Source organism: Magallana gigas, chromosome 8 (assembly GCF_963853765.1).
Source record: "Magallana gigas chromosome 8, xbMagGiga1.1, whole genome shotgun sequence".
Taxonomy (NCBI): domain Eukaryota; kingdom Metazoa; phylum Mollusca; class Bivalvia; order Ostreida; family Ostreidae; genus Magallana; species Magallana gigas.
The window spans coordinates 45137939-45163626 of NC_088860.1; the positions used below are offsets into that span (position 1 = coordinate 45137939).

At 31.8% G+C, this 25688-nt stretch overlaps 1 protein-coding gene and 1 long non-coding RNA gene across 2 annotated transcripts; both read right to left on the reverse strand.

Annotated features, from left to right (window-relative positions):
• Positions 1-240: 240 nt before the first annotated feature.
• Positions 241-8503, reverse strand: LOC136270551 (uncharacterized). The gene is made up of 4 exons (XR_010708329.1): positions 8357-8503; positions 7138-7254; positions 5340-5573; positions 241-479 (listed from the first exon to the last, which is right to left on the reverse strand). It is a non-coding gene; the product is annotated as an uncharacterized lncRNA (long non-coding RNA).
• A 4109-nt stretch (positions 8504-12612) lies between these two features.
• Positions 12613-19548, reverse strand: LOC136271021 (zinc metalloproteinase nas-1-like). The gene is made up of 4 exons (XM_066070087.1): positions 19493-19548; positions 15520-15595; positions 13457-13651; positions 12613-12750 (listed from the first exon to the last, which is right to left on the reverse strand). The coding sequence occupies exons 1-4, from the start codon at positions 19546-19548 to the stop codon at positions 12613-12615; spliced, it is 465 nt and encodes a 154-aa protein (XP_065926159.1).
• Between the last annotated feature and the right edge of the window lie 6140 nt (positions 19549-25688).

Consider the following 25688-nt stretch of genomic DNA (forward strand, 5'->3'; position numbering starts at 1 on the left):
CTTCACAGCATTTGATCACGTGACCAACCAATTTCATATCCCGCTGAGCATTTTAAATTGCTGTTTGTTTCTAAAATGTATTATTATTCATAATAAAGTTGACAGTTTTAAGTCAATATTTTATGAAAATTTCTTATAATTTAAGAATAACTCAAATTCTAAAAGATAATCAAATTGAATTCAAAAATTATCTAAGGTGTCAGACGTTTATTGACTTGTATTTTGAGTGCCTACCATACAGGGAATGTTACAGAATTCCCATCTCTTGTTGGGATCAGTAGTGAAACACCACGGTCCTTTAGCTTCATCATTATAAGGGTTTCTACAGTAGTCCCCTTGATCTTTGGCAAACCCAAAACTGTGACCATGAGGTGATTGGGAGTCCCAGCGCATGCAGGTGCGACCACTGACGGTTGTGTTAACATGGCCGAAATAGTCTGCTCCTCCAGCGGTCATTAAACATTCATTAGGTGGTGTTGCTGAAATGTATTAAAAACGTCAGACCGGTTGCAGTGACTATTAGGATCATTTTGAGTCACAATAACTCACCGAGTCACTGCCGGTTATCTTAATATACATCCAAAATGTGTTACTCCTCCAGAGGGAGTGGTAGTTAAATGTTTATTTGGAGCCGTCACTTAAAAAATATATATTCTTTTTTAAATCATACAATAATATCATTGATCAATGACACTCTAATATTGAGAATGTTCTTACAAATCTTATTTCTATGAGCTTTTTTTACAAGGAGATATATTTGTTTTATTTTTTATCAGCCACTATAGGTATCGATGAAATATATACACATGTCTACGAAAGCCGAGAAGGATCATTCGAGATTCGAGATTCGAAATACGAGATTCGAAATACGAGATTCGAGATTCGAGATTCAATATCTAAATTAACCAATCAAATCAAGGATCTGAAAATATGTATCCTAGCGACATCAAACTGTTCTAAATAAAAATCATACGTACATGCTCTTATATACAAATAAATGCTATGTTCACTTCTCCCTACCTAACTAAATAATTACAGGTGAATCTCGATAACTCGAACTTCAGGGGACCATGATCAAACTTCGAGAGATCAAGAGTTCGAGAGATCGAAAGTTTAAAAAAATCCGGAAATTTTTATTCCGGTCATTTTGGTTCTAAAATTAGAGTAGCCGGAAATATATATTTATAACATGGAAGGATAGTCTAACATAATTTCAATCGTATTTTCTGCTACATTACTTCAATTTAAACAATACAGAACTTAGTTGAGTGGTTATTAAGTGTATTTTTTCACATTAAAAAACCTTTAAGCCTATAATGTTTTCTTAATCATTACGATATAATATTTTATAATGTTTTCTTAATCATTACTATATAATATTTTATAAAGATCAGTTTACCGTAACTTTCACAAGTTGTTGAAATTAATAGATCAGTTACAATTACCTATCTACCCTTTGAAGGAAGCAAGGGGAAGTGTCACTTACGTAAACAACCAATTAACACTACCACGCTAGCCCCCAGGGGTTCACTTAACCATTCAGGTAAGGTCCACGCGTAGCTATACAGTGTAATTATACCCTTGATCGGCCGCGTGTGTACACAGCAATCACTTCGAGTTATCAAGAGTGAAAAACAATGAAATATGTATAACGGGACCCAGGTTTTACTTCGAGAGATCAAGAACTTCGAGAGATCGGAGTTCGAGAGATCAAGAGTAAATTTGCTTAGTTATATAGAGAAAAAAATTGGGACCGTGAGCTCACTTCGAGAGATCAAGAACTTCGAGAGATCGAAGTTCGAGCCATAGAGTGTCACCTGTATTTGTATTTACTTTTACACAGAATATCTAAGTAGACTAGTAATAATGCAGTGTGCTTCGCAGATCTAAGTGATTTTGTTTGCCCTGGTGCATTTCCACCTGATGCGTTTGAACCCTAAGGTATTTCACCACCAGTAATAGTTTAAAACCCGGGTTTATTCACCCCTTTTGTGTAAAAATGCGGTTATGGTAGAGAACTTCATAAGCGTAGCTAATTTTTTCTGTAGGGGATCCTAGGCCAATTTTAAAAAAATTTACTATGTAAATTTAATAAGCTCCAATTTTCCCGAGGAGGGAGTCCAGATCCCCTGACCCCCTCCTTTTTAGATCCCCGCATGAAGATTAGTACATGTATCTAAATAATCTAAATATAAATAATCTGTCCTGTTTCACTAATAAATATAAGCATTACTTATCGTTTTTATGTATGCATACAGTGATACACTAGTACTATGATTATAAACAAATCATTGAGATATTATCACATCATACGGAATTATTGATAAATACAATTTTTTTTCCTTTTCCTCAATAAACAACTTATTATGAGTCTTTTGGAATTGTTTTCAATATAGAAGGATACCTACTCTCTACAATTAAAGGTAGGGATGATAGGGTGCCAATTTGTTCACATTGCCGATTTCTTGTGCAGAGAACAGTAAAACCTTTTATTTGATTGTGCATGAATATTTCAAAATTAATTGTTGTACATATATTTTGTTATAATTCATTCATTGATATATCAACAAGAAAGAATAAAAGCATATGTTTCACAGCCAAGTTAAGTTTCTCTGTAGTTTCCTACCCCCCCCCCCCCCGCACCAAAATTGACAATAATTACATATAAGTCATATAAATGTTTACTTTTTTTGTAAGTAAATCTCTAAAGATGTAAATAAGCACTGCAAACAAAGATGTGTGTATTTAATATACTACTACATTACACTTAGCCAGATAAAATGTAATCAGGATGAAGCTACAAGGGGTGAGTGGTGCAAATTTACCAATTTGTCGCCATACACACAGAACACCAAATAAAGAAACTGTGAGTGTTGTGTGAAATGCATAAAAGATGGCGGCAAATTATCTCAAATAATCAGTGCAAAAACCCACAAATATGCTGTTATTCGTTACATATCCTGCAAAAACATTGATAAAAAATGTTATCGTCCCATAACATAGCCGATTAAGTTAATGTGTACATATGGTCAACGTACATGTAATTCTAATGTCCATGGAGGCGGACGTACATGTATCAGGCGGGGATCCAGAAAATTAAATTTCAAAAATGATCGGTTGAATTACATTAAATGCTTTGAAAATTGTTTTAAACTATCGCACGGGTCAAAATGCATGATAGAAGCTATGTATAGTGTAATTGGAAACTTTCATTTTATAATGTGGTTCAAGATTTTTCTAAAGGACATATCGATTAGAATTGAAAAAGAGTCGTACGTTTAAAACTAATTTTGTCAAAATTTTTAGATTCATTTGGTTATATTTTGGTCCATTTGGGTAAATATATGCACCAGCGCAGCTCTAATTTATATATAATCAGGCCATAAATTCAAAATATTTTCAAAAATTAATAGCTTTAAATCCAGTAGATAAAAAAAGGAAAGCAAGTCGAACTCGATGAGTGCTAATACCTGTGTTGAATGAATGGTACAGTAGGATATGCGCAAAAAAGTCCCGTCTACTCTTTCCTACCCTATAATTATTGGAATATTAAATCCGATTATAAGAGTCAAATTAAAAATCAAGTACGGATATGTACCTGTTTATCAAAAGTAAAACTTCTCATTATTTATCTACAGTGCATCGTTATGGAGCTACACAGAAAGTTTTATATTAATTTGCCGAGCCAAATAAAAAAAACCTGGAAAACGAAGAGAAAACAAAGTGGGGACAGAATAACTGACAAATTAATTAGGACTATATAGCCCCCCCCCCCCTCTTGAAATGTATATACTGAAAACAGATTATTGGCGTACAACATCCGCACACAATTTAAAGAAAATTTCATGTTTTTTTTATTATTTTCGCTAGCTAATGTAAGACATCACAAATACCCCAAACCCCCTCACGGAAAAGGAAATGCTAGGTGATGAGAGAGAGAGAGAGAGAGAGAGAGAGAGAGAGAGAGAGAGTCGATGTAAATCACAGGTGCGCTAACACCGTTAAAATTAAAGCTTGCTAGTTGGTCTGCCCTACCCTAGCTACCTCCTCTCTTTTCTCGTTTTAGAGGCTTAATTATTGTCTATATATGCTTGTAACGAATCAAATCAATTTCAAATTCTAAATAAAATTTGACACTACAAAACTCTCTCTCTCTGTCTGTCTGTCTGTCTGTCTGTCTGTCTGTCTGTCTGTCTCTCTCTCTCTCTCTCTCTCTCTCTCTCTCTCTCTCTCTCTCTCTCTCATATCGACAATGGCATTGCCATACCCTACAATACACTATTCTTATCTGAATTTTTGTCTTTGAGATTGTAAATCATTATATCTTCTATGGTTTAAAACTTTATCATAACCTATATTTTGACATGTCGATTATTTCATTGAGTTTCGTTTCATAGCTAAAACATTTAGATTAAACAGATCTTTCTTCGCGAGCCGATTTTTACACAGTTGGGGCGAATACACTTCGGGTTACAATTGTTCGGGGGGAAATACATACAGGGCAAACAAAACCACTTAGATTCGCAAAGCCAACAGTGTTATTTCTAATTTAATTGTTTATACTGTGTGGGGTTAATTCATCAATGTTAATTTAACCATTTTATAACCACTATATACGAGCTATTAAGACATGTATTTGTAGGAAAGAGCATGTACGAATGATCTTTATTTAGAACAGTTTGATGTTGCTAGGATACAGGTTTCAGATCCATGATATTTGATTGGTTAATTTAGATATTGAATCTCGAATTTCGAATCTCGAATCTCGTATTTCGAATATCGTATTTCGAATCTCGAATCTCGAATGATCCTTCTCGGCTTTCGTACATGTCTTAATCAATCCACATTCACTATAAATTCCCTTTTTGTCGAGGCAACTATTGCGGTCATATAATTAATAAAAAACGGACGTGTTTCAAAAATAGATCATAACGAACTTTCTCCTGTTTGTTTTTGTATCAGTTAAATGAAACTGACCAATAAACATTTTAAACAAGTTGGATTTTTCGTCTGAATGATAAACCCCGTCCAACTTCATGTATCGTATTTACTTTTCTACGTATAGTCAAAGTTATGTCCCTTGGTCGCCATTTTTTGGGGAAAAAAATTCACTTCTTTGTATCTTTCAAGTATTTTTTTTTTAAATAAAAATACCCAAACTTGAAAAATAACCTAAATTCAAAGCAATTTCATAACAACACGCCCAAATATTTGGTAGCAATAAAAAAATATAATTGTTGTTGTTTTCCTTTTGACCATTGTGTTTTAAAGAGGAAACAAACTGTCTTTTGCATAAAAAACCCGAAACATTCATGAAAGTTGGCGTGTTTAATATTTACCACACTTTTGAATATCACAGTATTCCCATCTCTTTGCTGGATCTGTGGTTTAGCACCATGGACCATTCGGTTCCCGGTCCGGGTTCCTGCAATAGTTTCCCTGGTCTCCCAATGAAGCTGTGAAAGAATGACCATGGGGACTGGAATCTTTCCACCGTTGACAATTTCGATTGCTGACTGTTACAGATGTAGTAGACGCGTACTCCCAACCAAGAGTTGACCGCTTACAGTTTACTATATTCATAAAAAATATGTTATATATACACACTGTCCTAAATCTATTGAGCTTTATATAGGTCCATATGTAACAAGACTGGCATTAAATACGTTTCCGGTGCCTAAATCAATCAACATCGTTTACTGAAGATTCTTAATTAAACGCGATGAATTAATATCCGCGTAAAAGAGCGAGAAGCAACTTTCCAAAAAATGGTGCTTGTGATTTGTTTTATTCTCGCAATTTGATTCAAAACAGTGGAATCGCAGAATAAGGTACTCGCTTAAAAAAAGGAATTTACAGTAATCAGGTAATTTTGAATTTACTTATGCAATTTATCTCTCAGCATGTTTGTTACACGATTTCGCCTACAACGACGACACCGGATATATTTTGATAAGAGGAAAAGGGATCCAGGGATCACCTGACTAAAAGAACTCTTATTAAATAAGCATAATAGAATCCGACTCAACATATTATGACAATTTGGATAAAATCCTGAGTACAAATCGGAAAAAACATGTTATAGACTTAAATCCACACTACACTTCGACCCGTGAGTGCACGGTTTGGCATTGCATATGATATCGGACATTTATAAAATAGAAACATATACACAGTATTGTTGACATTTACATAACCAAGCTTTAAGCGTACAATAATGCTATTACTTTCACTACACTCTGCTTAGTTGGAATAATCTAACTGTGTCTCGGTACATACCTTCACCACAGTTAAAATGCCTCCTTTATACCCGTAATACAGCAAAAAATTGCAGAATCGCACCGAAACGATTTTGGAGAAAATAAATGCAGCTGCATTGACAATAACAGTCAAAACATTCATAACAAACCATTTTGAGACTGTAAATACCTTTCATCTTAAAATTTAATTCATATTATTGAAGAATTCAATACTTTTTTATCAACATTTTTACTCGCTTTAAATTACACACCATATTGACATGCAGAATGATTTCCGGATTTTTCAAAAAAAAAAAATCCTTGATTAATAATTAGCGAAGCTTGACTGAGAAAAATAAAAACAAATTGTTAATCGTCAAGTACCAATGATGTCAAAAATATATAAAACAAAAGACAGTACTATTCCGATTTCTCGGTATTAAAGCCCCAAAATTCAAGTCTATTATTTTAATATTGTAGTATAGACATTGTAAGTTAAATATCAAGCTCCGGTAATTATTTCAGTATCTGAAATATTTTGAAAGAATTTTCCCTATCCCTGTGTAAACCGTAATGCACCACTTCCTACTGAGAAAGATATTTTGAAATATATCAACATTTAAAAAAAAAAATCTAAGAATCTTTCTTTCAAAGAAAGTGTGATTTTTCATTTTTGACAAACATTTTACCTGTGAATAACTTTTGCCAAGTTTTGATGAAATTGGCCCAGATGTTATAAAGTAGTTAGAGTCATAAAAAAAGGAATACAGGCGGACTGACAAAAAGTGATCAGAAAAGCTTAAACTCACTAGAACATTGTGAAGAGGTGAGCTTTAATGAATATAAACTAAAATATATTTCTATGGCAGACACGCATCGAAGCAATTCAATTGGTTACCTTCACTTTCACACCGTCTTCCAGTATACGTCGCTAAGCAGGTACATATGAATGACTTTCCATTATTGTTGCAAGTTCCTCCATTTAGACAGGGGTTTGATTGACAAGGTAATATATCTATGAATTACATATCACATATATATTGAATACTCTCTTATGGCACAAGTAAACAAACCTGGTGGAACATGTTGTTTTTAAAACAAATATATACTCGTTTGAAGCAACTTCAAAAGATGATAAGTCATTCTAAAACCATGAGGGTGATTTAGAATTATTAAAATTATTTAAAGTTAATCATGAGTTGATACCCGAAAGGTCCGTAAATAATGACGTTTATTTAGAATGAAAACAAAATCCACCAATGATAGTTTTCATTATTTTTCGTTTCGGAAAGTAGGTCAATGACATATTTTTGATGACAATGACAATTGAATATTTTTTAAAAATTTAAGAAAAATCTTTTATGATTTTACACTGAATAAAATAGAGTTCATAAATGGCAGTGGTACTTGAGAGATAAAAATCATACATCTTCTTTAACAATTTTGATAAATATTTCTGTACAAATCTCCTCTATTAGTTGTCAAATCCCTACCTATTATCGATACATTTTAACAAAAAATTAAATGATGATAATACTGAAAGTTTTGTAGTATATGTATTAATTTACCTGAACAGTATTAGCCTTTTTTGCCCTAAAAAAATATATTACTTAACTAATCAAAATTACGAGGATTAGTGTATTATATCATTTTTAGGCATTTTACAAAACATGTTGTTGTATTACATGCCATACGATTATCAAAATGATTTAGAGAGATAAAACCAAAAGCAAATATGCAGTATTATGTTGAGTAAAAAAAAAACTTTTGATATAAAAGTACTGCCAAAAAATGTTTTAGCGGAAAATGAAGTTAGGTTCATATTTGTACTGTTTTGGTAACGGTGCATTTTTGTTCCAGCCTAAATTAATGATAGTAAAAAACATCGAAGTTTATGTTGATAATAATTTATTTCATAGATACCTTTTTGTGCCTAGAACAAAATTTACGGAATCTCTCTAATTTTTTTTTTCCTTTTTACTGTTATTCTACGTAAAAATAGGGAATTCATGTTTTAAACAAATGACACCCTGTTACACTTTCTGATTAATTAATGTATTTCTCTTATCATGAGTTAATTTATTATCGCTTAAAATAAAACACAATGTATCAAGTACTTTTTCGTGGAATTGCGTTGAATTTCAGTCGGAATCCTTTCCTCGCGGGCCTGTCCTGAACGTATTTGCTGTCAAACGTGAGGGTCATGAAGTTTGGACTGTCCTTGGAGCCAGTCCACTGGTCACCATTCATATCCCCACACCGTCTAAATCAATCAGACAAAAAACACTTTATATTGTTTCCAATGTATTCATTTGAACAAATTTTATGATCAATCATTAAATCTTCAAAAAAATATTTTTAGAAATACCTCCTAGTCAAGTTATATCACATATTTTATGACGCATAAAAATGAAGTTCAAAATCGATTTAAGCGCCAAGTTTTGTTAACTTGAATTAATGATTAGAGGCGGGACAATGACTTAACATGAAACATTCACTTGAAGATATTTAGCTCAATTATGTGTTAAAACAAGAGGCCCATGGGGCCACATCGCTCACCTGAGCAAAAGTGGGTGTTCACAATGTCATATGGACCTCGGTAGAATGATAAAAAAATAAATTTTGTAAAGTATTCGAATTGTACACTTATTTTGCATACATGTAATCTTTGAAATTGTACCTTCATGAAATACTGTTTTCACACAGAATTAAAAAATCCTACGCAAGATATAGAACTATTTATTTGATAGGGGTACACTGTTATATAACTTCTAATTCCCTGTATTTTCGTTCTGTCCCCCTCCCCCACTTAATAAAGCGATCACAATATATGAGAGCGTATAGGTACATTTTCTTCCTCAACTACTTACCAGTTATTGTATTTTTTTTTAAATATAATGGTTATTGTAATTCATCACAAAAATCCTACATATATATATGTGAAGAAGAAAATTGCACCTCAATGCGCTCAATTTCTCAAATTAAAAAAAAATTAACAATTTAATTTCTCTTCTCCATTATTATTAAATGACTGTTGTTAACATCGCGTAAACTCGTGACTTTTATAACTTTACTCACGATTGATGAATACACTGGAATGAAAAATGTTGTCACGTGATATGTTAAAGAGCTATAAAAATCAATGTTACCGTATTGACAGGCACATCACACTAATTTACTATGGCCCACCCATTATTTTCATTTTTATTCAAAAATAACAAATTGCTACAAACCAGGATAATTTTCCGCTGTTATATTTTCTTAGGAATAGCGATAATTCTTTTATCCCCGCACCAGAAATGTGTCATTACTATGGAAACTGTTTTAACGATGTCGTTTTTATTTACTAACATTTCACATTATTTATTGTATAAAGAGGGGGCCCCAGAGAGTAGTTATACAGCATATAATTCTTTAATTTTTTTGTGTACAAGTATTTAACATACTCTAATTCATATATAATTTCTAATGATCAACCAAAAGTTCAGCGTCAATCGTAGAATTATGAGCAAGATGGGCTAAAAATTTTGCCAGGTTTGAGTCATATTTTGTTCACATGAGTTTATTACATTCAGCTTAAGATTTTTAACTTGGTATTTCCAATTCGGCATTTAAAATGGAAAAAAATGAATGGCCTCAGATCTGTGTACAAACATAGAATTGTGAGTAAATCTTTGTATCTTGCTTATAATTTGAAGCTTAACACTCAAATATGGTAACTAAATAGAAATTGTAAACAATTAAACACAAGAAACATGCACTATAACAAATAAAGAACACAATTTATTTTTCAAAATGAATCATATACATGTATATACCTACATATTTCCGTCAGCGATATTAAACTCTATTTAAACTGAAAAAACTCGAGAAAATGCCGAGCATCTCAACAAAACATATTGCATTATTCTTCCATTACGCAAATATGATACCGAATTACCGATAGCCAAAATGAATTGCAGTTGTATTCTTTCTTAATACATCAGAAGTTGCTTAATTTGCGCGGATAAACAGTAAACTGTTTGAGTTTCTGTTTGATTTGATACGAAAAAATCAGGAAATACAAGCGACAGTTCCCAGGTTAATGCAAAGCAAAAATGAAAACGAAACGAAAATCACAAAAAGCTAACACCACCGTCATATGTGAAAACTGTCAACGTATTGGAATATTTAGCCTCAATTTACTTCACAACATCGGCACCAATGTATTTTGCATGTTTCAAAGATTCCCTTCGCACACGAACTGTTGCACAACAAACAAATTCATCATTGTCAGATCGACCCGTTTATCATATAGTGTCATGGCTGCTTTAAACAAAGAACCTTTGTTTTAGAATTATGGAATACGAGTCTTGGTAAAATGGGTTAGCAAACCCGGGCCAAGGCAAAATAAAAGCCGGGGAAGATCGGCAATCGTCAATTCCAATTAGGCATTATTTTGCAACAATATAACAGCGAATACAAATATACTGGTCAGTAAATATCTTGAAAATTTAATGAGATTGGCAGATTAATAACTGCCAATCTTTTGTTTTGCTCTGGCCTGGTTATGGCTGCCCATTTTACCAAGACTCATGGATGCTATAAATTACTTGAAACACGCCTTTTCTTTCTTATTTTCGTAATAACTCAGATTTGAAACAGAATTAGCCCATAATTTTTGCAATTCATATTTTCCTTTCCATAAGAATTATTCATGCTAAATTACGTTGAATTTTCCTCAGTAGTTCTTGAGAAAATTTTTTTTTTTTTTAAATGCACCCCCCCCCCTTTGTACAGTTTTGAGGTTTTCTCCGCTTTGAATGAAAATTTTTCTTTCATTTTTGGGAGTTGATTTTAATCAACTCTCCTATGCAGTAACTCAGTCAAACCGAAAGTGAAACAGTGTTTGGACCTCAGCACAAATCATTGCTGCTGACAAGACTTAATTCTTGAAAATAATTGATGAATTCGATGTAATGTATGCTAAAGAATTGTTTTTCAAGGAAACCTTTTTATAAATACCTTGAAAATAGTCAGATTTTAAATGATACGAACAATTTAAATATTTTTTGTGGTCGTATGTATTCCTACGCCAGAGTTCAATATAGTCTCGTTCAACTCGACGCACGTCTGTCTCCGTAAATCCTTGTCGGATATTTACGGTGTCAGCCGAGCGTTTGGTAGATCGAGATTAGAGTTCAATATTGCTTGGATCCATACAATTTTCGAGAAATATTTCTATTACTGATACATAGTCTGATTGAATTAATTTTATCTTTAAATATTATTTAACATGATTCATATGGGGGTTTCTCGACATTCTGGTCGAAAAAGTCAAAAAATTCATATTACAAAATGTGCGTAATTTAAATTAGAAACTACATGTACTTGTCATGCAAGATAACATATCAAAATAACATCGACAAAATCAACTCCCGTCAGTTCCTCAGTCTTTAATTGCAATTTATATGCATCTTTCTATAAGAATGCTTTGAGCCAATTTGGTTGAATTTTGTTAAGTGGTTTTAGAGAAGAAGTTCAAAATGTGAAAAGTTTACAGACAGACGGACAGACAGACGGACGGACGAACATACGGACGACGGACAAAATGTGATCAGAATAGCTCACATGAGCTATCAGCTCAGGTGAGCTAAAAAGAAAAAAGGAAGTGTACTTTCATTTTTAAAACAGATTGATATCGAAAAATGGTTAATATTTTAGCTTTTTGCCGACTTGTTGCTTTGTTTAATGTAATAATATATATATATATATATATATATATATATATATATATATATATGTATATATATATATATATATATATATATATATATATATATATATATATATATATATATAATATAAAGTAAATATATAATTTGATTTAGGGGCGAGAGAGGAGATATGTTTTTTTTAAATACCAGAACGTTGAAACCTTTAGCTAAGTCTTTAGAAAATCACGAAAAAAAAACCACGATGACGCCACATACTCCTTTTTGAGTTTTTAATGAAATGATAAAACGAATATTTTTCATTCTTTATTAATGGTTTGCATTCCTTTTATACATACTAATCTTAGTTTGACATATTTGAAAATCACCTTTAAGTAAAAAACTTCCAAGTTGTCTGTGTTGGTTTCTACATGTCGTTTTATGTTAACGGTGTTATAAAATAATTCACTCTCAAACATTCATCAGTTGTGATTTTAGAATTTAAAAAAGTTGTTCCTTTAACAAACGCTTGTTATTTTCGTGCATTACAAAATATGTTTAATTCAAAATGATAAATTTAACAATTTACAACAATAATTTTAAAAAAATGAAAAAAAAATACCAATTTCTCTAAATTTAAAATCTATTTTTCATATCATTTTTAAAAAACTAAGGACTACCTAACCTGCACATTGATAGTTTACTATAACATCCTTGATGTCATAAAAATCCAGCCCCTCCCCTGCACTAGATCCTGCCAAAAATTCAAGATCTTTGTCCAAGAACTCTATTGTTTGCTTTCTGTTTATAGAACCCTCCTGCAAAACAAAACAAAAATATTTAAATACATTACCAATATTATATATTTTAATTACCAATATTAAGACTCCTCATGGCAAATGTTTACACTACATTTCATTTTTTTTTACAGGGGTTACGCTTAAAGGCAACGATTAGAATCATATCAGATAAAACATTATTTTCAGTATCACCCTTTTTTGATAATTTAATAAGTTTTATCCTTTTTATTCAATGTATTTCGAGACAAATATAGTTTGTTCCAGTAAGTTATGCAGCACATTTGGAGGAATGTTAATAAGAATGCACATACCCTTAAAAAAATGTAGCTGAAATTAATGAAAGGGAAAGTATCCAAGAAATCTATTTTGACACGTCATAACTTTTCACTCAGGGGAAAAGGAACATAAGCATCATCTGGGCTGTTTGAATACAAAATCCCCGCAAACATCGCAATTTTCCCGTTTCTTAAAAATCTGCTAAGCTAGATGAAGCGTTTTAAAGGTGACATCTTGGAAATGTTCATACTTTTGAATGAACAGGGTTCAACCCTTAGGTATTTATAATTATCGAGTAATTAAAATCTGAATCGAGAATATCATAGTGCAAGAGTATACAATAAATGGTTTTGAGATGATTCATACGAATATCACTCTTAAACCTAACAAATCAATTTGATTTTGTCCCAGACATGTAATTAATAAAAGTAAGATTACTGATTCTTACCTTCAGAGAGTATTGCATAATGCTTTCATAGTCGTAAGGGTTAAGATCATAAGTATCAGCCTTGCGCATATTTATATTGTTAATATTTCCACCCAGGTTTTCTTTGATTAAACGTACATACTCGTCACGATCGCTACGAGTGTGTTCGTGTACAAGGCCCGCAGCATGGAGCATTTCGTGGGCCGCGGTACCAACCTACCAAAATAGATTCATTAAGGAAATAAATGTTAGTGGTATAAAGAAAATAAAGCTTGTTAGTCACGAGTTCAAAGTCATTGTTTTTCCTGCCTATATGTAAGTGCTGATTTCCAAATGATCAATATGAAAATAGAATATGATTCCCTGTTTGATGTACAGCTATATTTGGTATGATTTTTCAAAATTCCCTGTTTAATGTACAGCTATATCTATTATGATTTTTCAAAATATGCAAATCTTTAATGCATTTTTCATCAAGTACTTCATGTTTTTCTCGCTGTGTTCTAAACTCCCACACTTAACAAAAGCTTCGAATATATTGATTTCATTATAAAATTGATTGTTTTATGAAAAGAATATTTATTTTGCTAAAGAAGGAATATTCATATACACATGTTGAGGATTGATGAATTCTGTTGTTCTTTTTATTTTAACTTTTTAGAGAATTGACTGATAATCCGCTTGTAATTATACTTTCTTGCATGTGTCAAATCATAGGTGTCGAAAGATCGAAACATTAGAAATAACTTGGTGGTTTCATAAACAAAGAAAAGTTATAAAGCATATTCTAACATTGTATAACCAGGTGCATTTGTAATACCCAATGACACTAATAAATACACGCATTTCAGCCTGTCTGTATATATTTTTTTCATCAAAGTATTTTGATTTTAATTTATCTAGAATGGGCAAGAGGTGTTTATCTTGGTTTTTCACAAATGATCAAAGTGTTGTATTAATCTTTGAATTCTGTAACAAAATTTTAGAAGAATTTCGTGCATAACTTTAAATTACATTATTTTATTTAATAGTTCAGGTGGTGGCGCATTGCTGAAAGTACAGACTAGACAATAACTGTTACATTCTAAAGTGGCATATTTTCATTTAAACCATTGTGTACCTCATTTTTTTTTATTGCTATCAAAAGATATAAAATATACGAGGCCTGTTCGGAAATAATTGAGATAGCAAATATTTTCTATTTATAAAATGAGACACATAGGAGAAACTTGGCATAGATTTTGAACATTCCCTAACAAATAATTTGACTAAGTAATGTTTGAAAGTATTAGATATTTTGTTTGTGACGACACATACACCAGTCAATGGTCTCAAGCATGTACCCGGCGATTGAAATTTCAACCACAAACTACAAAGTGTTTGTAGACCTAAAGTTTATAATAATGTTAATCAAATTATATATGTTAATTTCATTAGTCTTCGAAGATACGAAAATTGAACACGATATTTACCAAGCCATAAATAGTTCATTTCCACGGCGTATCAAATTTCGGCAAAGCAAATATTTACCACAGTTAAATTGTAAAATTTCGCAAGACAGTTTCAGTCAAAAAACTTCTTCATCAAAACTTGCCAAGACTTAAAAGAGGTGACGAGTTTCAGTTTAATCATCAGGCTTTTTGACAGATAGTTTATTTAGAATCAATAACCAGGAACTCAATCACAAATGCTTATAGCACATCAACTGATGTCAACGATTTTATGTGTAAAATATATTCATAACGATGAAACCAACTTGTTACAGTTAGTAATTTAACTTTCTAATAGCAAGACCTTAATGAGTTTTTTTTCGCAAAAGTGTGTTTTATAAAATGAAGAAAACAAACAAGAAATGAAAATTATCTCATGTTTTCTATCGAATATTAAGATACATGTACTTAACATAAAAGTGTAACGAGACACGTTAAAAAAACCTTGCGATACGTGTGCGGTTGCTCAAAGTCACTAGACGAAGGCAAGTTTGTCAGCTTAACAATGCAAATCGACGGACGTAATTGACATTAATTATAATGATTCCGTTTTTTTGCTTTTCACAAGGCAACACAATTAGATGTACTACTTACATTCATGCACTCGGGTTCCGACATTCCAATTATTTGAGGACGCTCAGCTTCGTAACCAACATACGAATAACATCCACTAAAACAGAAGAAAACATTAGCCATAATCACATAACAAACACATCAACCTAAAAGAAAAGTCTTTTTTTGTACACACACTGTTAAATATAAACATAATAGTTTCTTACGACTGGAAATGTCTCACAGTATGTCACAATAATCAAAGTACATCATTGCAACAGGCAAATTAGACATATTTAAGGTCTTCCGTTTCCAACGGAAGACCTTGTAGTGATTGTTAGGTTTTTTCTTTCTTTCTTATTATTATTATTATTATTTTTTTCCCCTTTTTCTCTCGTGAATTTCTCAGAGATGTCTTGATGGATTTTTATAAAATTTTCAGGAATGACAGAAAATAAAAAGATCTAGAGGATTTGAATTAAAAATGTTCTAAATTCACTTCCGGTCGTCCGTTTCCTGTCCCGCGACAAAAAGCTTGTCACCTCGAGAATTAAAAAACGGTAAAGACTTAAACATTCTAACTTTGTGGGATGATAGACCTATAGCTGTAGATGTGTTTAAACACTTTTGTTTTGTTCGTCATAACTTCCGGTCGTCACCGGAAGCACTTAAAAAATAAATTTTTTTACGTATCAAATTTTTTGTCAATAGAATAAATATATAAGAATAAATCTATACATAGGAAATCTCTGCGATGTAATATCAACAAAAAATTTCTACTTCCGGTGAGATATCTCAATTATCTCAGGTAGCTTTTTTAAAACACATTTTGTACCTGCGAGATCTCAGAAACTATAAGCGATCAAGACACGAAACTTTCATGGATGATAGACATTTGATTGAAGATGTGTTTGACCGGTTTCATTATGTCTTCCGTCACTTCCGGTCCATACCGGAAGAGTTAAAAAAATCGAGCTGTTTATCAGTTTAACTGTTTTCCTTTGATATATTTTAGTTAGATAAATGAAAAATAATGTACAAAGGCAAGTATACAAGAAATATTGAATACAGTTTACATTTAACACTTCCGTTTGCCCGTTTCCTGTCCAGAGACCAAAAACCTGATTTCGACGAGATCTCAAAAACAGTAACGACTTGGACAACCAAACTTTGTGGGATGATAGACCTATGTATGTACATGTGTTAACACTATTTTGTTTTATCCGGCGTAACTTCCGGTCGTCACAGGAAGTACACCCAATTTTGATATTTTTAAAAATATTTTGGTTATTTAGCATTGAAGTAACATTTTAGCTATAGAAATACAAAAAGTCATCTACACATGGTAAAAAAAAGATCTACTTCCGGTGAGACATCTCAAATATCTCAGGTAGCCTTCTTGTTTAAAAACAAAGTACCGACAAGAAACTGTGATAGATCAAGACTTTTATAGATAATGGACATTGATTGAACATGTGTTTAAAGGGTTTCATTGGGTCCTACGTCACTTCCGGTTAATACTTGAAATGTTCAAAAGCAATAGAACTTTTTTTAAAACTTTTAACTTTTTTAGAAACATTTTAGTCAATGTGATGAACAGTAACGTACGTAGGTAAATGAACTAACATATCTACTTTCCGTTTTTTAAATCACTTCCGTTTGTTCGTTTCCGGTCCCTAGATAAAAAACTTTTTTCAACGAGATATTATAACTAGCGAAAACTTGAACATCCAAACTTTGAGGAAAGACAAAATGTACATGTATCCATTTTCTGTTTACAAGATAACTGGATTTTTGTGCAGATTAATACATGAGGAACGGAAGACCTTTTTGTTGCTATAGCAACAAGAGTCTAGTTAGTCATATTATCTTAAAAATAATGTGTCATTGTTGGTGTACATTGGGATATAAATACGGGCTGGTCACGTAATCAAGTCCTATAAAGTATGAATTATGACAATAACGTTGTTCAATACTTCTTTGTATTAACCTAAAACGCCGCTTTGATTAGTATGTCGTTACGAAAAATAGAACAACAATGTTGCAAGTATTTGATTATCATAATAAATAGACATGACACGGCTTTGGACAAGACACCACTTTTTATGATAATGAAGTAAAACAATGAAGAAAAATCACAAGCACGACTGAAAGTTGGGGGAATAGTACTTCTTCCATTGAAGTCACAGAGTGGTTAAAAATTAGAAAGAAAGCGATTAAAAGCTAAAATAATGTCTTCTTCCAGTGAAAATTCATCGTAGAATCAAATTAAAGAGCTTACTGATATTATTTAGAGCTTTGCTAATTAACTTAACGAAACTAAAGGGGCAAACAAGCAGAAGGAGTAACATTCGACCGTAAATGAAATAAACAAGTGATATTGCGCTTGCGATTTTGATCGAGACGTGTTATATGAGACAGAAATAAACTATGATTATTAACTATTTTGACGAATTACGATTTTAATTTTCAAAACCCTCTATTATGATGTCGGTCTATAAACATTAGCTTTCGTTAAGCCATGGCCATTATTCCCGGCAATTAATGAAAAATAAAGTGCATATTATCGATAATTTAGTAGACAGAATTTAGCAATAGTTTCAGATTTTAATTTAAAAAATAAAAAAAGTCCTTACTGTAAGACTTTTTAAAAATGAAATCCTGCAAAAATGAGGTCATGATGCATGATCAAAATTAAGGTTAACAAGGTTATTGTCAACAATAAACTGTAGAATGTCAAAAATAATATTCTAAATTCAAATACAATCTCCCACTAGTTCGCACGTTGACTGACGGTTTTCAAACTTATTGTTAAACCATTATAAATCACCTAAGTGTATACGAATGTTTCTGTTTTCCCGATTACGACAAAGAGTCCACGGTGGGTGTGACCGGTCAGCAGAGGATTCCTACTCCTCCGTGGAACCTGATCCTACTTCTAATTTTTTTTTCAGAGGTCCGTATTTTCTCTGCTCCTGTTTTGTATTTTTTCCTCTGAACTTGATTTTGAATACCGTTCATTAACACACATATACAATTTCTATGAGGTCGGCTTTAAACCAAATAATATTATAACATCAACTTAAGTACTTTCCTTATATTATATGTACCAAATAATGACGGGGTAAATTGTTTTGTTGAATAGAAATCAGGAACTAAAGACAGATAGTCCTCTTTAAAATTAACTAAAAACGATGACGTCTCCGGACGAAAAGTACAAACAATATGGATTAAACTCTGGAAAGTTTATACAATCTGTAAAAATGCTCAAGGGTGAAAACATTTCAACAATTATTTGTGTATAACTGCAATACAATTTGTGAGCGTTGTAATAACTGTATTTCGGACATCAAACAGTCCTAGAGAAAATAAAATATATGTATGTTTTTATTCAAAAGAATAAGTAACGTCCTTGACTTTCAGGGTTTTCCGTACTATAAACTAAGATAAATACGTTTCAAAATGAACACTCGTATGAGGAATCGCAAGATACACTAAGTAAATGCGTGAATCATCTTGGCGTAACATTTTGGATGTTACCGTGCTCCATAGTTACAGAACATGCTTGTCTTGAAAATCAAGTAACAAAAGTACCTTTTCATTAAATGGAATGAAACTCCACTTTTTAGTACAATAAGTGTTATTTCGTACATTAATCTCTTTGATATGACTGTAATGAAAAATATGTGAAAAAGGGTTACATTAAAATATTGGGGTTTTTTTAACATTCGTATGGGTATTTTTTGCCACAAACTTACTATCTGTCTTGGAATTCCACATAATGGTTGTGTCCTACTTGCTTAGAAAGTGCCCGAGTGTATGGTAGCCATTTTAAACAGGTGCGAGTATTGATATATTGATAGCTTTCTTGATGACATCGCGACTTTTTTGCCTTACTGCAGAACATCAGAAAAAAATAAGCAACAATTATTCATTGCACTATGCACGTGTATCTTTCTGTTACTTAAAACGAAATTTTGATATACTATATCCAACCTAATTTGGAATACCTTACCTATGCTTCTTTGGATTTTGTAGGGAACGATGGCCTTTGGCCAGTCTGTTCCCCATTTCGCAAAATTTCTCTTTTTGTCGTCCATCTAGTGAAATATATCAAATCTAAATACTTTTTGGGTGCTTTATTATATGAATAAACAAAAAAAAATCTTTTAAGATATTGTAAAACGTTAGACAATTTTCTAATATTCAAAGATTTGACAAGACATTCAACAATACAATGTTGTGTAGTAACTAAAAATAAATTTTGAAATGTGAAACGAAGGTTTTTGGAATTCTATAATTGATTAATTATAAGGTTGTGAGATGAACCAACTTACCAATGAAAATAAAAGGCGGAAAAAATTATGTGAATTTATTTACCTTTATATGAGAGTATGAAGATACGATGATGCTTCCATTATTAATGCTTTCTTTTAAAATAGGTATTGCATTTATTTAGGGAAAACATTACTTTCTGTATGTATTTCTATGTAGAACTATGAACCCCAAATGGCCTATGTATTAGTTCTGCTTTACAGTTTTAACAATGAAGAATCTTAGAAAAATTAAAAGTATTACTTGACATATCAACTTTTTTGGTGCACTGGTTCTTCAGAAAATATATTTTCAGGAAGCATTCTAATGCTATTCCCCTGATTCACGATTTTCTTAATTAAAAACTTGTAAGCCTTTTATTTTCATAGTTAAAAACTCATTTTCCAAAACAATGCATGAATTGAGGGTGATTAAACTTATCCAAACTGTTAAGAGAACAGAAAAATGGCAACCATTTCAAAATGTGTTTTGTGACCTAGCAAATGGATTGATTTCCTAACAGTATGACCAATTACATTGTCTTATACTACAGTTTTACTCATATTCGTGGACATAAATAATGAAAGTTTAAGTAAAAAAGCAAAATGTAATGTTAAATTAATTCAATGCAAATGGTCTTATACCTGAAATATGTAAATAGAAATTGCACTTTAGTGAACATTTAATTTTTTGATTAACATAAGAAAGAATTGTATAAGAACTGTTATTCAAAGGGGCATGGTCACAATTTTGGTCAAATTTTATTTTCTGATTTTATTATTTACAATGCTTAAGGAATGCAATTCTAAGGATTAAATGAATTACGAGAGTCAATCGTAGAGTTATTAGCAAGATACAGGGCTCACAACTCTTTGTAATGTAAACAACGCGTGTGCCCTGTTTTTGTTTACACGTGTTAAATATACCAGTAACAATCCTTTTCAAACTGATTTGTCTATTTTCTTAATCGTTTTAAGCATAAACAAACAGTTCCTAAGGTTTAACACATTATTTTTGGTCTAAAACAGTAATTTTTACTTCAACATTTAAAATGAAAACAATGGTTTTGTTTACAAAGCAGAGAATTGTAAGCCCTGTAACTCGCTTATTACTCAACAAATGACACTCAAATTTTGATGCATATTACAAATACTGAAGCATTGTAAACATTAAAATCGGAGAATTAATTTTTGACCAAAATCGTGACCATGGCCCTTTAACAAACGTTGACGAACCCACGGAATATGGTTAAACGTTTGAAAAAAAAACCCCCAGAAAAATGAATAAAGGATATGATATGTTATGATTACCGGTTATATTTAAATGTTTATTCTCTTTAGAAATAGGTTTACCATTTCGAAGGTTGAGGGATTTGTTTCCAGTCTGCTTGCATTGGCAATTGCTGTCATATCGGGATGCAACCCTTTGACCTGTAAGTAATTAAATATAAAGAAATATATTTGATTAATTACTCTCATAGGCGGTGAGGCTTTGCAGTCTATGAGACTAATCAGCCTGATATATTTCTGTAGTCAGTCATTATCAAACCTAATAACTGTTCTGTTTTCCACAAAGACTATCAATTTTGACATTTCTTCCACTATAAACGATGATCTACGCAAATCTATAAAACAGTAGCCTTACATCTTACCTTATAAATTAAGACATTTTGCAAATAAATAACAAAATGCCAGCATCAGATTAACTGCTTTCACATTTGGTATTTCAACATTTGTAAGATGACTTCGGAAGGCTATAATTAAATTTTAACTGATTAGTTATCATCGTGAAATTAATCAAAAATCTACTTTCATTTTCGATAAACCAGCCCGAAATAGCAAAAATGAAAGTAAAGTGGTGGACACGCTTTGAAGGGTCTAAGTCAGGGGTAGTTTACAAAAAATCACATACTTGCAATGAAATAATATTTAATGATTCTGATATAACAAGTATATTTACTGGTCACCTATTAAGATTATACACAGAAGTTAAGATCTGACAAATGTTGAATAAAAAAGATAAGCTAAGTTTTGATGGAAAGAACGATCTCTGGTGAGAGTATGGGATAGAACTTTCAAGAACGGGGTAACTTAGAACGTGGTTAGACTAATTATCGTCATGGCGAAAAGTGTATGTTTAAAATGTGCAAATAAATACATCAGCAATGGTACGGTCGATTACTTTTAATTATTCGGACTTGTTTTTATTCGTAACATAAATCTGCCTTTTATTTTGACAAATTTGATTAGTCTTTTAGTCGTTTAGTCTACGCGCTATGTTAAGGCTGCTCGAAGCTAAATATATATCGAAAAATGATACTATTTAATTATCGAAAAATAGTTTAACCGAGCGAGTTTCTTTAATTTTTTATTACATAAATTAACAGTAGCATCCAACACTATATTTCATGTGACGTCATATATTTTTCTTAAGCACGTGCGGGCATGGTAAGGCTTCCCAATGGATTTTACAGCGATGTTTAGAAAGTCACCTGTCTGTATTTCATATGATATGACGTCATAATTAACTTTAACGTCACGATCTGCATTCCTGTCGATAGTTCTCAGGAAATGTATATTAACGTTAAAAGTGAATTATATCAAACCACTATAAAAACCGCATGTTTCCTTTACACTGATGCTGCCGTTAATGCTAGACGTACAAAATAAATTCATATCAAAAACCAGTATCAAATAATCGACAGTTTCAATACTTCGTTTTAAGTGAAAGACTATTTATAAACTAGTGGTTTGGAGACTCTCCCTGCTACGTGTAAACAACTGAATGATGAAATTTTAATGCATATAAAACCAGCTTGGTGCAGGTGAAAGATCAACACAATTTTAGAATATTTTACATATAATTGGTATAGAATATAAGTACCAATGTGAATCGTGCTTGGGAAACCTACGGATTTTCCCCATTTTTTTTGTAAATCGTTTTTTATTAGTAAAAATGTTCATTATTTTGATGATTTTGTGGAATGTTTCAACAATATCTTCCATAAACGAAATATCTATTTCTTTCTCAAGCATGAACTTTTAAGTATATGACTTAACAAAGGATATTTCCTAAAAATATGTATGATTTAATGTCATTCATCACCTGCGCCGATGCGATTTAAATTGATCATTTCCAATATTAAGATTCGCCCGTCACGTGATTACAAAGAACATATGACGTCATAAAAAATGCATCAAATATAATGTTTAACATCGGTGTCAATAAATGTAACACAGATTTTAAAAAAAAATACCCCCGGTCAAAGTATTTTTGCGATGATTCAAATAATATCGCTTTCCAGTCGTATTTTAGCATCGGGACGCCTTAACATTGCTGCGCGTGCCGGGTGTATTCTAACACGGTAAATAATCTATAAAAATCGCATCGGCGTAAGTGAATAATGACATTAAATCAAAACTATTTTTATGAACAATCCTTCGATAAGTAATAATGTATTTTGCATTTCTTGCTGGGGGTTCATATACATATTTCGTTAATTTGAAATATTGTCAAAACATTTCGCAACGGCATCGAAATTAGGCACATCTCTACTTTTAGGCTCGATTTACACAAAATCGGGTCAATCGGTAGTTTTCCCCTAGCAAGATTCTCATTGGTACTTTTTACTCTCCCGATTGTTTTCATCTTTCACTTGCGCCAAGCCGTTTTTTATATGCATATACATATTACCATTCATTAGATTACACGTAGCAGGGGGAGTCTCAAAACCATTAGTTTATGAAAAGTTTTTTTATCTATTACGAAGCTTTAAAACTGTTGGTTTTTAGACGGGGTCACGTGACCCCGTCTATTGGTTTACTGTCAGCCGAAGTTTCAAACTGGATGGCACGCGTAGAACACATGAAATGAGTCTACGCGAAAGAAAATAGTGCAGAAACTTTTCATGCATTTCTGTAGATATATATTATAAAAACACACATTAAATCGTTTTAAGTCCTCTATGTATAAACCGAATTCTATAAAGAAAATAAACAAATAGCTTTATTGATCAAAATATTTTTGCTCGGGTTCAATAGTTGAAGTGTTTTGTGGAATGGAGTTACGTAACTGAATGCACAACGCCGTCAAAGATTCAGTTTGTGGACGAGCTCATAAAATCAATAGAAGAGGTTGAACGTTGAATCGAACGTAAAGTTCCCAAACGCAATGTGCCTTTTTTGAAAAGTTGTGAATTTTTATACCGAACTTCATGCGCGAGCCGAGGTTAAAATACACAGATGTCCTACATATTAAATAGGTGTTTCATTTGCTTCCAGTCAACACACGTTATGACTGCTGTCCATCTCTAAAAAAAAAAGTTGTACATGGAAAATAAAAACAAGTCTGAATTTGCCTTCTCGTTCATTGACTCTTTAATCAGTTAATTAAACTGAATTTAAATTTTGAACAATACATTGTAAGCAAAATCTATATAGATTATACATTTTGGGTGACCAATAGATTAATTGATATATACAATCTTATCAATTGAAGAACCAAGTTAAATGTTAATGAGCATGTTGTCCGGCTTAGATGGAATATACAATCATGTAATTTGTTTTAATGTTATAAGACATTTTCTATACTTTATAACGGGCAAAACCAGTCATATTCATGATTTTAAAAAAATATTAATATCTGAATGCCTCTCATCAGAAACTCAGCTGATCTTTTTCCTATTGATAAATCTCGCACCAATATTAGACCTATGAATTCAGAGATAACGCATGGTTGTTATGTTTTAAATTTTTAATTTATCGTATGGTAGTACATGTAAATGAATAGGACTCATTTCAATTTTAAGATTATAAAAAGTAAGTTTTTATCATAGTTTTAAAATCTGATTTACAAATCCTTTATTGTAGCTCCTCGAAAAATTTGAAATTAAATCGCTTTCGAAATTAAGTTCGTTTTTACAAGACACGCATTAAATTGCAATTGTGCCTTTGATAAACTAGAGTGTATTGAAAGGACAAAGATCCCTGAAATGACAATGTCCTACAACATTTGTTAATTTTACTGTTAAAAGCGTTAACTTTGCATATTTAGAAATTTTAAAATCAAATAAATCTGAATAAATAGCTAAAATTAACAATTTACAATTATCACATATAACAGCCAATCAGGAAAGGTCTACCCCAAAATATGACGTGATTCATTCACTTTTGGTCTCCATTTTCTAGTTTTATCGATAAGAATTAGAAAAGCAGATGACTGAATTTGGAGTATGATTTTTAATGAAATTTCAGAAACGGTTGTATCGTGATTCGTGTAAATAATGCAAGAGTTTACACAAAAAAGTAGTAAGTGGCGAACGAATTTATTTTTTACCTATTGATTTTATATGAATCGCTGCAAGAAAATCATGACAAGTAAGAAGGTCTAAAAAATCAAAATGGCTACCACGACAAACTTTTTTTATTGTTATACATGTAGTACTTGGAATAATCTTATTGTAAAAATGAAATATTTCTAACGTTAGATGCCTGTTTTTGTTATCGGTATACAGATGTTAACTTTGTTTGGTAATGCAACAGTTTGAGAGTTTACGCAGTTTCCATAAACCTTGTATAACAGATACCGTCCGACTTATATATTTTCCCTTTGATCACAAAATAAATAAATATAACGATTTAAATTATATACCTAAATATAGTTGTTTTGATTTTCCCAGTTAGTTGTAGTTTTTTTTAAAATAATTTGGGGTCTTATTTTACATAATATACCGTTGTGTCAATTTTCTACAATTATGAAGAACAGTCCCGGTCGGGATTTAGTAAAACTATGACAAAGTATCAGGCAATTGCAAAAAGCCGAACTTAAGCATACTACATGTACATGTAGATTGAAACAACTAATTCAAACTCTTATTTTTGGACATAATGGAGGAAAAC